Consider the following 15,872-nt stretch of genomic DNA (forward strand, 5'->3'; position numbering starts at 1 on the left):
ACCGAAACCCAGGACAAGGGCCGAAAGATCGGAATCATAGCCCAAATGTCTGGGCTCGCTGTTCGGGAGGATAAACCCGAAACTGCGCCGTGTCCAGAACCGCTCCGATAAAGAGGAGCTTCTGAGAGGGAATCGGGTGCGACTTCGGCACGTTGATGGAGAACCCCAGCAAATGCAGGAGGTTGGCCGTAGTCTGGAGGTGGGAGACGACTGCCTGGGGCGAGCCCGCCTTCAGCAACCAGACGTCGAGATAGGGGAAGACTGGAACCCCCGATCTGCGCAGATGAGCTGTGATCACTGCCATCACTTTAGTGAACACCCGAGGGGCGCTGGTAAGGCCAAAAGTGAGCACGGTGAACCGAAAGTGCTCGTGGCCTACGGTAAACCGCAGGTAACGCCGGTGGGCCGGCAGGACGGGGATATGAAGCGATTTACATTCCGATGGTCTAAGATAGGAAGCAGGCCCTTGTTCTTTTTCAGAACCAAGAAGTAGTGGGAGTAACAACCACAACCTACTTCTGGCGTCGGGACGCGCTCGATGGCCCCCTTGGCCGAAAGGGTCGCAACTTCCTGCTGGAGAAGTGTCAAGTGATCCCCCGACATGCGGTGGTATTGAGGTGGCATGAGTGGAGGGGTGGTCTTGAAGGGGAGGGAGTTGCCCCTTCGGACAATCTGTAAAACCCACCTGTCCGTAGTGATGGCGCGCCAGTGGGAGAGGTGATGGAGAATCCTGCACCCCACTGGCGTTTGGTGGGCCTGAAACACCAGACTAGGAAGGTTTGGTGGCAGGGGAGGTGGTGGACTGACCCACCCGCGGGCCCCGTGACCCACCTCGGCGGGTCCCACATCCGCGGCTGCGCTGAGACTGTTGCTGCGCAGGCCTATGGCTTTGAAACTAATGTGTTTGGGCGCCCCTTCCTTGGCCTCAAAAGGAGCAAAAAGTAGACGCCGAAGAAGTGCGCCTGGCCGAAAGGCCCAAGGACTTAGCCTTAGCCCGCGAGCCCTTAAAGCGCTCCAACACACTATCTGCCTTGTCGCCAAAAAGGCGAGTGCCATCAAAAGGCATGTCCATTAGAGTGTTCTGGACATCCCCTGAAAAGCCAGTGGTCCTCAGCCAGGCGTGACGGCGCAGCATCACTGTCGTGGAAATCGCTCTGCCCAGCAAGTCGGTGGTGTCAAAGCCACAACGAATCATGAACTTGACTGCAACTCTCCCCTCAACAATAGCTTTGGAGAGCACCGTCAGGTCTCCTCAGGACACTAAGGCAGCACCTGCGCCACCATATCCCACACAGAGTGGGAATAACGGCCCAAGAGGCATGCGGTGTTCACAGACCGCAGCCCTGAACTGGCGGAAGAGAAAATATTCTTCCCAAACTGCTCCAGTTTCTTGGATTCCCTGTCCGGAAGTGTGGAAGGGAATGCACTTGGGGACGCAGAGGCTTGGACAACCAAGCTCTCAGGGGTAGGGTGTTGGGAGAGGAAAATGGGGTCGCCCGGAACCGGGCGATGGCGTTGGGCCACATTCCTATCCACAGGAGCCCCTGTGTTGGGCCTGGACCAGGTGCCCAAAAGGACGTCTGAAAGTGCATCATTAAAGGGCAGCAGCGGCTCCACAGAGGAAGCCTCCGGCTGAAGTACTTCTGTCAGGAGGTTAATCCTGATGGCCACTGTAGGGAGCTCGAGGTGGAGAGCCTCTGCTGCCCTACTCAACACCACTGAATAAGTACCACCCTCCTCCGTAGCCACGGTAGAAGGAGACAGTGCGCCAGGTTCTGGTGAGAAATCCAGATCACCGGCATCCCCCAAATCCTCTGCCCAGTCCGGGTCTAACTGACATTGGGCTGCGAGAGGGTCTTCAGACCCCTCCCAGTCCTACCCGTCCTCCATAACCTGGGCAGGTGGGAAAGATGAAGGAGGATGGAGATAGAGATACAAAATTCCCCGCCGATCGACACCGGTCCGGCACGTCTCCATGTCGGGGTGGAAGCCGGGGACGACACTGGTCGGGGGGCCGGCCGACGCCGGTGCCGTAGACATTGATGGAGGTCGTACGAGGTCAACCGACATCGGCTGGGATCCATGCATGGATCCATGGGGGTCTTGCGGCTCCGTGGCCAGAGCTGTTGACGACGTTGGGACCGGAGCCGCCGACAAAGGGCGAGGACACCCAGGCAGACCTGTGCGGCCCGAAGGTGCGCTGGCGGGGCCCGAAGGTCCGAAGAGGCGGGCCATGGCTAACAGAAATTCCTGCAGCTGGGCCGGCAGTCGGGGCACGACGCGAGGTCGTGGTCATGCACCAGGCAGTAGAGACACTCACGGTGCGGGTCCGTCACCAACATCATGCAGGAACAAACCTCACAAGACTTGAAACCGGGCATCCCTATACACCAGGAGTCAAAGACTCAAAAAAAGACAAAAGTCCCAAAAAACTCAGTCAAAAATTGACTGGGGGTACCGCTCTCCGAATCTGCACTTGCTGGCGCGGAAAAAGAAAGAACTGATGTCAGCGTGCAAGGGCGGCGTCCTGGCGATCACGACGCCACCTTCCGATGTGCAGGGGTACTGCTGACGAAAACTTTCCGGATCCAGTCGGACGCCTGCGGGTAATTCTAAGGTAAGGAATCTATCACGAACATGTCTCTTTCAGATCTGTTAATTTCCCCCTAAGTGATCTGCTGAATCATTGTCTATTCCTTTATATGGTATTTGACAATAAATGCCACAGGTTTGCTGTGCAAGGGTTAACAACAAGTGTAAATGTGTACCTCCCTGTTTTTGAATGCAGCACCTTGCTGTTATGTTATCTGTGCAAACTAGACAAACCTTGCTTTAAAGTTGTCCCTGGAATGTTCTCAGAGTTAGAAACCCAGTGCCTTCGGTACTAGGGCACTAATATGTCAGAGACAGTGGGCACTTATCTATTTGCGAGATGTGCTACTCATCCCTGAAGAGAGTTGCTTATACGGAGTGTGAACAGAGTATCTACACAACCGCACCTCCCATAAAGATTCTTAATGTTCCTCTGCAGCAGATAATCTCCTGGTTTGGGTGCCTCTACTGTGACGTTTGCAGTCCCCTGTGGAGGCCTGTCCCAGCGAGGACTGGTATTCGGACCTTGGCGAGACAGCTGCAATGAATGATGTGAATAGAATGGTTGTCTACCGGACTCTAATGGTCAGCAGTGCTGAAAAAGTTTAGTTTTTTGCAGAGCGTCCATTGATTTGCCCTTGTCTATGTCTTACTTAATTTTCTTTCTGGATTCATTGATTGTTGGTGCAAATGAATGCTTTTTTTTATAAAGGGTATGTTCAGTAAGTGTTGGTGGCAGTCTGGTCTGTACCCTTGAAAATGTATGCCTTCTTAGTGTGACAGTCGTGTTAATATGGTGGCAAGCTGCATCAGCGACATCCAAAGCACAAGGAATAATTGCGGTGGTGGTGATTATTTTACTTTTTGCAAATTTTACTGCTATTCTTTTGATAGATGGTGCAAGAGCTCTTGCATTTCCATCCACTGGAAGTGGTGAGTCCAGCAGAGCCCGGAAACTGGCAACTCACCTTTTCCTGGTGGCTCCCATGGTAACTCTCCAGCAGCCTCCAAGTGCATGCTCTCTTTAGCTGGAGGTGGCCTCTCTCTAGAGCCCTTAGTGAGTGCTGCATGGATCACGACAGTCAGAAGGTACATGGCCTCAAATATACAAGGAGGTGTTATGGTGTCACCTTGAACTTATTCTTCACTCATGCAGTAATGCAGGGGGCTTTGATAAGGGACTTGACTCTCTGCTGGGCTTTCAAGCACAGTGTTTTTATTTCTTTATCTATTTTCAACATAAATAACAAAAAGGACAATCCCACTGAACAAAAGAAGACATTATTATCACATTACAGTGAGGAGGGTGCCTTATAGACATGTTACATTTCTAACTAAGAGGCAAGTCAGCAATCATGTAAATAATAAATGTGTCCGAGATTCTTATTATAAATGGAGCAACAGTATAGTCTATTAAATCAAACATAAGAAGTGCTTGTCCATGGCACATATTGAACTCATATATTTAAAAGTAGACTTATATATGGTAATAAAGAAAAAGGAGGGTCTGTAAAATAAAGTATTTGCCTAGGGTCAGACAATTTGGACAAGCATGGAAGCCGGTATTGATTCAAGGTTATTTGGTTTCAATTTTTGAAATTCAGTCACCAAATGAGTATCTATGTCTCTCTCTTTCTTTCCCTCTCGCTCTCTCTCTCTCTCTCTCTCTCTCTCTCTCTCTCTACCGTTTACATCAAAGGTCACGGTTTGGTTTTTCATTCTTTGCTCGCGAAACCAAGAGGAAGAGAAAGAATAAGAATTCTAACAAATCAACCTGTTCTGCATTCAGTCAATAAACTCTAAAAAACTCTAAAAAAAAAAAAAAAAATAGAGAAGCTCTGCCAAGATTGCTAAGCAGCCAATATACTCTATAGAGAACAATAATCCTTTTGAACCTCAGTGACTTCCAAATCCATTCTGTTACATTAGAGAAAATAACTTTACTACGGACTCAATCACAGACTACCTAAAGGATTCAACCGGTGCCTGGCTCATTAAACAGTTCCTTTGCTTTTTATGCCCTTGAATAACTTGGAGAGCGGATGTATGCGTGACCCCACTTACTTCTGCCCTGAGAACGACAAGGAAAAAAAATGTGTTTCTTGAGCGGGCATTACTAATTAGAGAACAGGCCGAATTGATGAAACCCTTGGTGAGGGGTCACATCCTGTTAAAGATTGTTCAGGACATGAAGCATTACCTAGTCAATGTTTCTAGAAGGGAGATCGGTTTCCCTTGAACAGGCCTGGATTTAAATAATTACATCATCTCCTGGCCACACCCTGCATAGGAGTTTTTTCTGGTGATAGGATGCCCTGCGGCTGCGACAATAGGTCTCCGCAGGACGCCCTTCACTATGTTCTGTAACTATCTTAGTAGGCCCAGAAAGCAGTTTTTGATACCATTTTTGAAGACTTTGAATTTTAACCAAGTACGTCCAGCTTTCATGTATTTACACATTCTTCCCAATGAACATGTTTTACTTTACGAGCTGCCCTGGTACTAGGTGCTCTAGACCTGACTGAGCACTGTACTATTGTATTAGGCATCCTTTTAATCTGTTTTTACTGTATTTTGGTCTTTTATTTTTTTTCATGTATAGTTATTTTATGTGCCTGTTGTTATGGAATATTTACTGTTTTATGGCTGCTGCTGACAACCGAATAAAGATTTATGATAAAGATAACTAACTTTGAATTCATGCTACCTGAGATTTTAAAAGAAGGCTCAATTACTCCAGTGAAACTTAACTTTTCTCCCATGGACCCACCCCGCTTCAGTCCTATAACAAACCTACCTGCCTTAGAAACGATTCTGCAGAAGGGTGTCATTTTACAACGTAAGGCCTTTATATAGTCTGAAATATTTTGTGGCATATCTAATCAGGATTTAGTAATTTACATGGTACAGTCAGCACTTTTAGAATTCTGGGATAATTTGTTGGTTTTTTTTAGACAAGAGGACTGCATTCCTTTTGGTCATGCTTGGCCTTTCTATGACATTAACACCATCTTTCGGGCGAGCCTAACCATTGTGGTGAGAGGTTCAACTGCCACTGTTATTTGGCTCACATCCTTTCTGTCCCAGAGATCACAACAGGTTAAACAAGAATGCTTCTAGTCAGAACCAAGGATCACCAAGTATGGGCTGCAGCAGGGAGTTGCCAACTTACCTCCATTGTTTTATGTGTACCAACACCCAATATACAATTGTGCACTGTGTCTTTACAGTTCCCTACAATCATATAGACATAGGACGGGGGAGTCTGCAGAAAGTTAATAGTGGAGACAGTGACTTGGGAAACTGGAAACCCCAGAGTTTATATTCTCTATGCCTATAGGTTTAATGAGCCTATCAAATGGGAACCTTATAAAGGTATACAATAAAGAGCGAGAAATTAGAAAATATTTTAAACACTAGACGTACAAGTACAGGGAGTCATGAAGGAGGAGACTCCAGAAGATACACCGTGGAGTGGGAGACTCAAAAAGCAGGCAACCTCAGAGATCACAGATAAAACACTGAGCTCTCAGAAAGAAAGTGTTGGATACCTTACCAGTGGGTTAAGGGTTAGTTAGATAATCTCTACTCCTGTGAGTAGAGTGATATTCAGGCAAATGGAAGAAAACTCCCCATTGGACAATGCAGTTAGTGGGATGCAAATATGAAGAAGCCCTAGGGACTCCTGCGGTGAGGGTAAGACTTGGCATTTATAACTATTTGTCAGTGTGGTAACTACTTCCTTCATTTACCTTCCAGTGACTCCACCAGGGTAACATGAATCCTGTCATGAACTACTTTAATGCAAGATAATAATGAAATTACCCTAGATCATGCATATACAGGAATTAGAAGCAAAATATTGCTTGAGAGATTAGCATTATACTTTTGGAATGTTGGTGTCAACATTTACTGTTAGGACATAAGGTTGTAATTTCTCTAAACTAGTTATCCATTACTTTAATGGTATTTTTCAATTCTGAAATGAAACGGAATGATATTTTTCAATTCGGAAATGAAGTGGAATTTTAAAACAGCATTGGTGTGTGTGGAAACATCAGACATAATTGCTAGTATAACGGTATACTAGATTGATCAAACAACCCTAAAACCCAGCAGCAGCAGTCAATACAGTGCAATCAAATGACAGGGTTAATGCTGAATGATAAATGGACAACTCTACAGGATGATTAACAAGAGAAATGTTGCAGTTTTAGTCAGTCAATTACATTACACAACACTGCTAATTTTGAGGGTGTAAATAAAAGACACAATACTAGATCCATGAGGGATTCAAGAAAGAAGTTGCAATATTAAAGAGGTGTACATAACAGAAATAAGTCAACAGAGTTATTTTTTAAGGAACTGACACGCAACTGCTGCTCTCTGGCTAAGTTTACTCTTTTACAAATATCCGTACATACAACCCTATTTAATGCGAATTCTGACTTACATGTGGTAACTAAAACAGTTGTATATCAGGCTCATACTGAGGTTGCTGCTGTAACTCCCAGCTTGCCCCTGGATATACCTGGCATTACCCTTGGTTCGCATAGTCTTAGGGTAATGTATATTTTGTCAGGAATCAAAATTTGAGGATGCTTGCTTTATTCTAATTATTCGACTTCTGGACATCAGCACCAAAGGCTATTGAGGGACTAAGGGTGTGAAAATTGACAAATCCGGTCATTTTATTTTGGGAGTAATGTCAGCTCTGCTATAGCTAGCATTGCGGTAGGTTGACATTGATGTCGTTAATGTATGAGTGTGGTATTTGCATAGCGTAAACTTAGCAAAAGGAAGGGGAGCACTGTATTTGGTTAAAGCAATAAATAAAATCAGAGAATGATTCTAAGGGGTAGGCGCTGGTTTCTGGAATGGCGTTGGACTATTTACTGTGCCACTATGCAGTGTTCTTTAGAGACATGTTTCTTCAGCTCTTTCTTACGAAGGGGGTGCTCTTGATGGACAAGGGGATGCCATTTAGGATCCTGTACGCATACATAGACCTGTTGTCACATTATTTTCAAGCATGTCTTTTTCTCCAGTCTGATGATGCCCTAGCTGCTGGTGTGCTGAAGGCCGCCCAGCTTGGCAAGCTTGTAAGCCAGATAGGCGAGGTGACAGCCTAAAGGTTTTGAATTGATGCAGCTGGCTTTGGAGGCATTGTTGGCTGGAAGAGGGAGCCAGTGGTGTTCTGAACTGTTGACAAAATCTACTTATCAATTCTATCTATGCAACTGAAAAATTACAATGTGACATGTTAATGATGTAATGTATGGAATGCTATGAATGATATTGTTGTTTGTTCTGTAATCTACACCAAATGCAAATAAAATTTAAAAAAAGGTGGGAATGATGCAGTGATAGGGATCTTGGTAAAGTGTGCTGCGGCGCAAAGGATGCCCTTATGGGCCGGCCAATTTGGATCCCTAAAGGTAACAAAGGAAGGTGTTGAAATCATTCAGATGTGTTAGTCTTGGCACTCTCTGCAGAGTCATCGACAAACTTTTTGCCTTCACCCCTACTGTTTTCTGAATTCGTTTCTGTTGGAATTAAGACTCTGTGCACTTTACCACTGCTAACCAGTGCTAAAGTGCTTGTGCCTTCTCCTTAAAAGATGGTAAAATTGGCCTAGACCTGATTGGCACATGTAATCTACTTGTAAGTGCCTGGTATATGGGACTGCATGTATCCAAGGCCTGTAAATTAAATGCTACTAGTGGGCCTGCAGCACTCATTGTGCCACCACTAAAGTAGTACCTTAAAACTTGTCTTGGGCCTGCCACTGCAGCCTGTAGAGTAGTTTTAAACTGCTGATTCCAACTGGCAAAATACACTTTGTACCAGGCCCAAACCTTCCTCTTTAAAACATGCAAGTCACCCCTTAGATAGGCTCTAAACATCCCATAGGGCAGGGTGCATTGTATTTAAAAAGTGGCACGTGTTTTTAGGTTTTACATGTCCTGTTAGTGAAAAACTCCTCGGTTTGTTTTTTCACTACAGTATGGCTTACCTCTCCCATAGGATACTACTAGATTACTTTGTTACATTTAGTATGTGTTAACTTTTGATTGGGAACAGGTAATAATCTCATGTTTAGACTCCAATAAATTGTAATTATAAGCCTTAATTCTGAAACTGCCACTTTCCGAAAACTGGCATTTCCTTCTCCTACCCATTTGTGCCTTCTGCAGTGTCCTGGATCACATGACTATGAAAGACTCTGCTGTTGGGCTTTGTGTATTCCTCCTAGACAGTGAGTAAAAAGGGGAGTAGGTGTTGGTAGGATAGACCATCCTGTCAGGAAGGTTGGGGTGGAGCTTTTCCCTGCCCCAATTACATTTCAAAGGGCTTGCCTCCAACACACACAAAGGAACTTGACAGCAGCCTTTTGCTACTACCAACTTCTTGGAGCCTTGCCAGGGGAAGGGAAGGACCTTCCAGAACCAAATATGGGAGTAGTATATAGAATCCCCTCACTTCAAAGGCTGCCACCAAATATTAATACTGGACCTGCAGAGTCACTCTTCTGTACACTCCTGGACACAACAGAAGAAGTGCCTTGTTCCCAAGAGGACTGCTCTGCTGCTTGAGGCCTGTCCTGCTTTCTAAGAATGAAGCTTGGATCTGCTCCCTTCATTCCAGGCTAACATGAGTGACTCAAGGGCCCGTCCACGCCCATCGAAGGATGGGCTGGGCCTACCCTCTTGGTTTTTTATTTTCAGAATCCAGGAAACTCAATGTTGCACCCAGCTTTGTGAAGTTACCAAAAGGTAAAAACGTTTACTTTTCTGCTGCATTCTGCCTTGGTCCTCCTGTGGGCCATACTCCGCTCGTAACCCGGGCTGTTTAAAAAAAACTATGGAGATACGGAAAACAACGCCCACCCTAAAATCCACGGACACCACTTTCGTCCCCCCCCCCCGCGTTCAGCCCCTCCGCTAATATAGACCCTTGCACAGACACGATTGAGACGTATATTGACCTTAGGGCCCAAGCACCACTTTTGCCCATTGTTACAATTGTGAACCAGGTTGGAGCACGCGCCATACATGATGGAAATGAGCATGCCCCCATCCCAACCTCAGAGAAGAATGGACCTTTGCAAACAGCAGGAGGAAAGAAGGAACAAATTGAGATGGCAGGGGCTGATCACAAACTGAAGGTCCATTCAAGACCGCATAATAGGCAACGCATGTAGAACACGAGTGGGGGCAGGAAGAGGGGTCATACCTGAAAGATCAGACATCTCCCTCGATAAAATCAGTTAATTAGTATCAGAAGCGCTGGCACCCATTTCAGTTCGACTAGTCTGTATTGAAGAGGAGCTGGCCTGTGTGTTGCAGGATTCAATTAAGAACTCCGTAAACAACTCGCAGAGGGACTAGGCCACCCAACCGAGCAGCACAGACGGCAGCACAGTTAATGTTCCTCTTAATAAGATGGTCCCCAAAAGCATAATACCGATTTTAAGTACGGGTGACCCCCTTTGAGAGGCCCCAATGCTTATCCCTCGGATCAGACCCCTAGATAATTTGTACCCCATAGGAACAACCAAAAGTTGGGACAGGGGTCTCAAACCGGTTGAGACCGGATTCGTTAAATGGGGGCAGTTCCAACAAGGAAACCCTAGAACTAATGCCCTAGCACATAGTTCCCCAAGCAGGGTGGGCGCTAAAGACACACTAAACTTACCACAAGATTGTACACCTTATACATTGATTCTGACGGAGTCCCCCATCTTATTAACAAATTAGCCCACTGGTGCCTTTTCAAAACTTCGTCCCAGATACTGGTTGGATCACATCATCATGGCTAGGCGGGTAAACTGGTTGGGTCATACGGTCAAATCTGTTGAAGGGAATTGTGTAGTCCTTAATTCATCTCTTCACAAGCCGAAGAACCGGAGAGTTCTTTACCCAGTATCCTTTGGACCTGAAATTTGACTAAAAGTAGCAGAGTATCCCGAAGAAAAAAACAGACACGTCATTAAAAAAAGTTACAAAAACATAATGCAACTTACGTGGCTTTTCCTTCCCGCAGGAAAATGCAAGACAAAGAGAACTGGAGAGTTGCAGAGACAACTTTCTTGGATAAGGGCTTGAATTTTAATTTCACATCGGTCTGGGTGGGCATGGGGCTTGCATATTGCTTCATGTTAATGCTGCTTGTGGCAAGTGCTTTCCTGCGACCAGAGGGGGATTCCTAAAATAAATAATGTACAATAAACATTATGATAAACAATGAATTTTCCAAATAATCTTGAAGAAACGCACAATACAATACATACACCTACAATGCAGATTAATTAAACCATATTCATTACATACAAGGTCTTGAACCTATGTACAATTCTGGCACAAAACCATCTACAATAGTTTACATGTTGCCAACAAAAATTGTGTTCAAGGGAACACTCTAAAAGAGCAAAGTCCCAGAAATGTGAAGCATTTGGGATTCGCAAATGAGATGCAAACCTTGCCAAGGAGAAAACTGAGGATAGAAATGGTCAAAAGTAGGATCTGCAAGCTCTGTTTTGCAAAACTGTTTCGGATTCCTTTTTAGGTCTCGCCTGAGACAGCGCTTTAGCGCTGCTCTGGCGAGACTTATAGTAAGCGAGTTTTGGAAGTGCAAACAGTGGCTTTTCAGGCCTCCAAATACAGTGCATGTGCCCCGGGCGCGCGCACCATTTGGCAGCCTGAAAAGCACTGCCTGATCACTTGCTTTGATGTCCTCAGTGAGCCGCGCGGCCACTGAGGACATCAAAGTGCACACCATTTGCCACCCCCTTGTTTTTTCCTTTGATCCCTATCTTTCCCTTCCTCAATCTCACCCTCTCCCTGCCTTTTACAACTGCGGCCCACACCACTGCGCCCGCCTCCACTCCCCCCTCCCACTCTCTCCTCGTCAGCTTCAGTGCGCTCTTGTTCTCTGTCTCCCAAACATCATCCAGCAAGATGCCATGGCTGGTTTCACTTTCTTTGTTTAATCACTGTGGCCTTTTATTTACCCCTCCCACCTGCCAAACAGCATCCAGCAGCATTCACCATGGCTTTTTATTTATGTAATAGAGCGCCCGTAATGCTAGTTCATGATAAGCAGTGACCATGTGCGTGATGTGCGTGTAAGAGAGAGAACAAGGTGGGGTTGGTATCCGAGCAAAGAAGTATTTCCGTTTATTCGCTCGGGTGTGGCATAAAGTCCACATTTTACTTCTAGCACAGATTATCTGATGCACTCATTCGCCAGCAACCACGTATTCATTATCAATTTAACATCAACAAGTTTTGTAAAGTGCGTCTAATCTCCCCCAAGGGTAACCAGGCGCTGAGGCTGCTGCGGTGGGGGTTTCAGTTGAACAGTCAGGTCTCGAGTCTTTTCCAGTCCTGAGCTTTCGTTTAATAATGTGATGCATTGTGGGAGCCGTAGTCCTGCCTCACTGGAGTTGCACCAGTGGGATTAACAGATCTGCTAACAGTGATTTATAAAGTGAAAGGGCTGGGGCACGAGCCCCAGTGTTGCAGTTACTGGCGACCTCGTGGGGCAGCACGTGGTGCACTAGTTAAAAGCCGGGCGCTTAACAGTGGTGGTGTAAGCGCACCAGCTAATGGCACCAAGCTGTAGGCTGAGAATGTGATCTGAAATAGCGGACTCTATTCTGCCTTTTTGTGTGTCTCTAGACCCATGTTGTGCTGGTAAATGGTATTATATTCAGTGTTTAACCCGTTAGCAGTGAGATGCTTGTATTTCATGTACTGCTGCATGCCTCACACTGCTGCATGCCTCACACTGCTGCACGCCTCACACTGCTGCACGCCTCACACTGCTGCACGCCTCACACTGCTGCACAAAACACTGCTACACAAAACACTGCTGCACGCCACACACTGCTGCACGCTGCACAATGCTAGACGAAACACTGCTGCACGGCACATACTGCTGCACAGCACACACTGCTGCACGCTACACACTGCTGCACAGTGCTGCATTACTCACTGCTGCATGCTGCACGACACTGCTGCACGCCACACACTGCTGCACGCCTCACACTGCTGCACACCTCACACTGCTGCACGCCACACACTGCTGCACGCCACACACTGCTGCACGCCACACACTGCTGCACGCCACACACTGCTGCACGCCACACACTGCTGCACGCCACACACTACTGCACGCCGCACACTGCTGTATGCTGCACACTGCTACACGAAACATTGCTGTACGCCACACACTACTACTGCTGCACGCCGCACACTACCGCACGCCACACACTGCTTCGCACACTGCTGCATTACACAGCTGCACGCCGCACACTGCTGCATGCCTCACACTGCTGCACGCCGCACACTGCTGCACGCCGCACACTGCTGCACGCCTCCCACTGCTGCACGGCACACACTGTTGCACGGCACACACTGTTGCACGCCGCACACTGCTGCACACTGCTGCATGCAGCACACTGCTGCACGTAGCACACTGCTGCACGCCGCACACTGCTGCACGCCGCACAGTGCTGCATGCCTCACACTGCTGCAGGCCTCACACTGCTGCACGCCTCACTGCTGCACGCCTCACACTGCTGCATGCCTCACACTGCTGCATGTCTCACACTGCTGCACGCCTCACACTGCTGCACGCCTCACACTGCTGCACACCATACTGTTGCACGCCTCACACTGCTGCATGCCTCACACTGCTACACAAAACACTGCTGCACGCCTCACACTGCTGCACGCCGCACAATGCTACACGAAAAACACTGCTGCACGCCGCACACTGCTGCACGCCGCACAATGCTACACGAAAAACACTGCTGCACGCCACACACTGCTGCACACTGCTGCATTACTCACTGCTGCATGTTGCACGACACTGCTGCACGCCTCACACTGCTGCACGCCTCACACTGCTGCACGCCTCACACTGCTGCACGCCTCACACTGCTGCACGCCGCACACTGCTGCACGCCGCACACTGCTGCACGCCGCACACTGCTGCATGCCGCACACTGCTGCACGCCGCACACTACTGCACGAAACAATGCTGCACGCCACACACTGCTGCACGAAACACTGCTGCACACTGCTGCACGACACTGCTGCACACTGCTGCACGACACTGCTGCATGCTGCACGACACTGCTGCATGCTGCACGACACTGCTGCATGCTGCACGACACTGCTGCATGCTGCACGACACTGCTGCATGCTGCACGACACTGCTGCATGCTGCACGACACTGCTGCACGCCGCACTCCGCTGCACGCCACACAATGCTGCACGCCACACACTGCTGCACGCCACACACTGCTGCACGCCACACACTGCTGCACACTGCTGCATTACTCACTGCTGCATGTTGCACAACACTGCAGCACGCCTCACACTGCTGCACGCCTCACACTGCTGCACGCCTCACACTGCTGCACGCCTCACACTGCTGCACGCCGCACACTGCTGCACGCCGCACACTGCTGCACGCCTCACACTGCTGCACGCCTCACACTGCTGCACGCCGCACACTGCACACTACTGCACGAAACACTGCTGCACGCCACACACTGCTGCACGCCACACACTGCTGCACGACACTGCTGCACACTGCTGCACGACACTGCTGCACGACACTGCTGCACACTGCTGCACGACACTGCTGCACACTGCTGCACGACACTGCTGCACGCTGCACGACACTGCTGCACGCTGCACGACACTGCTGCACGACACTGCTGCATGCTGCACGACACTGCTGCACACCGCACACTGCTGCACGCCGCTGCACGCCACACAGTGCTGCATGCCTCACACTGCTACACGAAACACTGCTGCACGCCACACACTGCTGCACGCCGCACACTGCTGCACGCCTCACACTGCTGCACGCCTCACACTGCTGCACGCCTCACACTGCTGCACGCCGCACACTGCACACTACTGCACGAAACACTGCTGCACGCCACACACTGCTGCACGCCACACACTGCTGCACGACACTGCTGCACACTGCTGCACGACACTGCTGCACGACACTGCTGCACACTGCTGCACGACACTGCTGCACGCTGCACGACACTGCTGCACGCTGCACGACACTGCTGCACGACACTGCTGCATGCTGCACGACACTGCTGCACACCGCACACTGCTGCACGCCGCTGCACGCCACACAGTGCTGCATGCCTCACACTGCTACACGAAACACTGCTGCACGCCACACACTGCTGCACGCCGCACACTGCTGCACGCCGCACACTGCTGCACTCCACACACTGCTTTTATGCGAGTTTATGCTACTGACATTGTAAATGACAATGCCTTTTATTTGTTTTAAAACCAAAACATAAATAAAAGGCATTGTAATTTTGCAATGCCAATAGCTCAAACTCTTATAAATGCGAGACCTATTGCATTGCAAATGCTTGTTAGACATTGAAATGTTGAGTGCTCCACTGAAGACAAAGGAGTGGATCTGGGCTTATAAACGCTGGTATAAGTCCTCAGCCCTAACATTCAAATGCTTTCCTTATGGTCTCCCTTTTTAATTTAAAACATTCTACCCTTAGTAGGTGGAATGTTCTAATAAAATATAGCCCTTCTGCCTCGAGTAATACAGGTTGTTAAAGACCCTCTCCCTCGTTATAGGCCCACACCTGTGTCTAGGGCCTATAACTAGGTTTGGGGACTTAAACAACCGGTATAGCCCTTGGCAGCGGGCTATATAAATGACTCACAAAGTTAGAAAATTGCAAACATCGTCTCACAACTGGCATGTGCTAAGAACTTAACAAGGCACAGATTGTGACGATTTTAGACAAATTAAATTTAAACCTGTAAAATGTAAGGAAAATGCACCAAAGATTATACACCCAACCAGCAGAGATATTTTCTCTGTCACATGAAGTTGCAGAGTTAGTATTCTCACACTTTTCTATTTGGGAAAAGTTTTTTTTTTTAAGCCAGATATCCCACATGTCGGTGGTATGAAACCGCAGCTCTCCTCTTCATGGACGATACTGTGGTAATTGAGCCGTTTGGGCATAGCTGGGTGATATCAGAGCAACCTTTTCTTGAAAGCAGCCTCCAAATCTTCATTCTATAGGGAACATGCCAGAGTTGCAGTCTGACACAGAAGCTGATTGCCAAGAAAAGATTGTTAGGGGCCCTTGACACGTTTTACACTCAAATGAACCTGCAGATAATCGCTTCTAATCCTAAGTGTAGGAAAGGACGGACTCTTCATTCAATACAGCGGACTTGCCATCAGTGGCGGTGCGT

At 48.0% G+C, this 15,872-nt stretch overlaps 1 protein-coding gene across 4 annotated transcripts in view; it reads right to left on the reverse strand.

The window, feature by feature from the left end:
• The window catches only part of EHBP1 (EH domain binding protein 1), a 2,118,711-nt gene that overhangs the window by 1,580,825 nt on the left and 522,014 nt on the right, over positions 1 to 15,872 (reverse strand). For all 4 annotated transcript variants that reach the window (XM_085612564.1, XM_085612565.1, XM_085612563.1 and 1 more), the window contains exon 5: positions 10,619 to 10,800. In XM_085612564.1, the coding sequence (XP_085468690.1) occupies positions 10,619 to 10,800 (182 nt within the window). The remainder of the gene's footprint in view (positions 1 to 10,618; positions 10,801 to 15,872) is intronic.

Source organism: Triturus cristatus, chromosome 6, assembly GCF_964204655.1.
Source record: "Triturus cristatus chromosome 6, aTriCri1.1, whole genome shotgun sequence".
Taxonomy (NCBI): domain Eukaryota; kingdom Metazoa; phylum Chordata; class Amphibia; order Caudata; family Salamandridae; genus Triturus; species Triturus cristatus.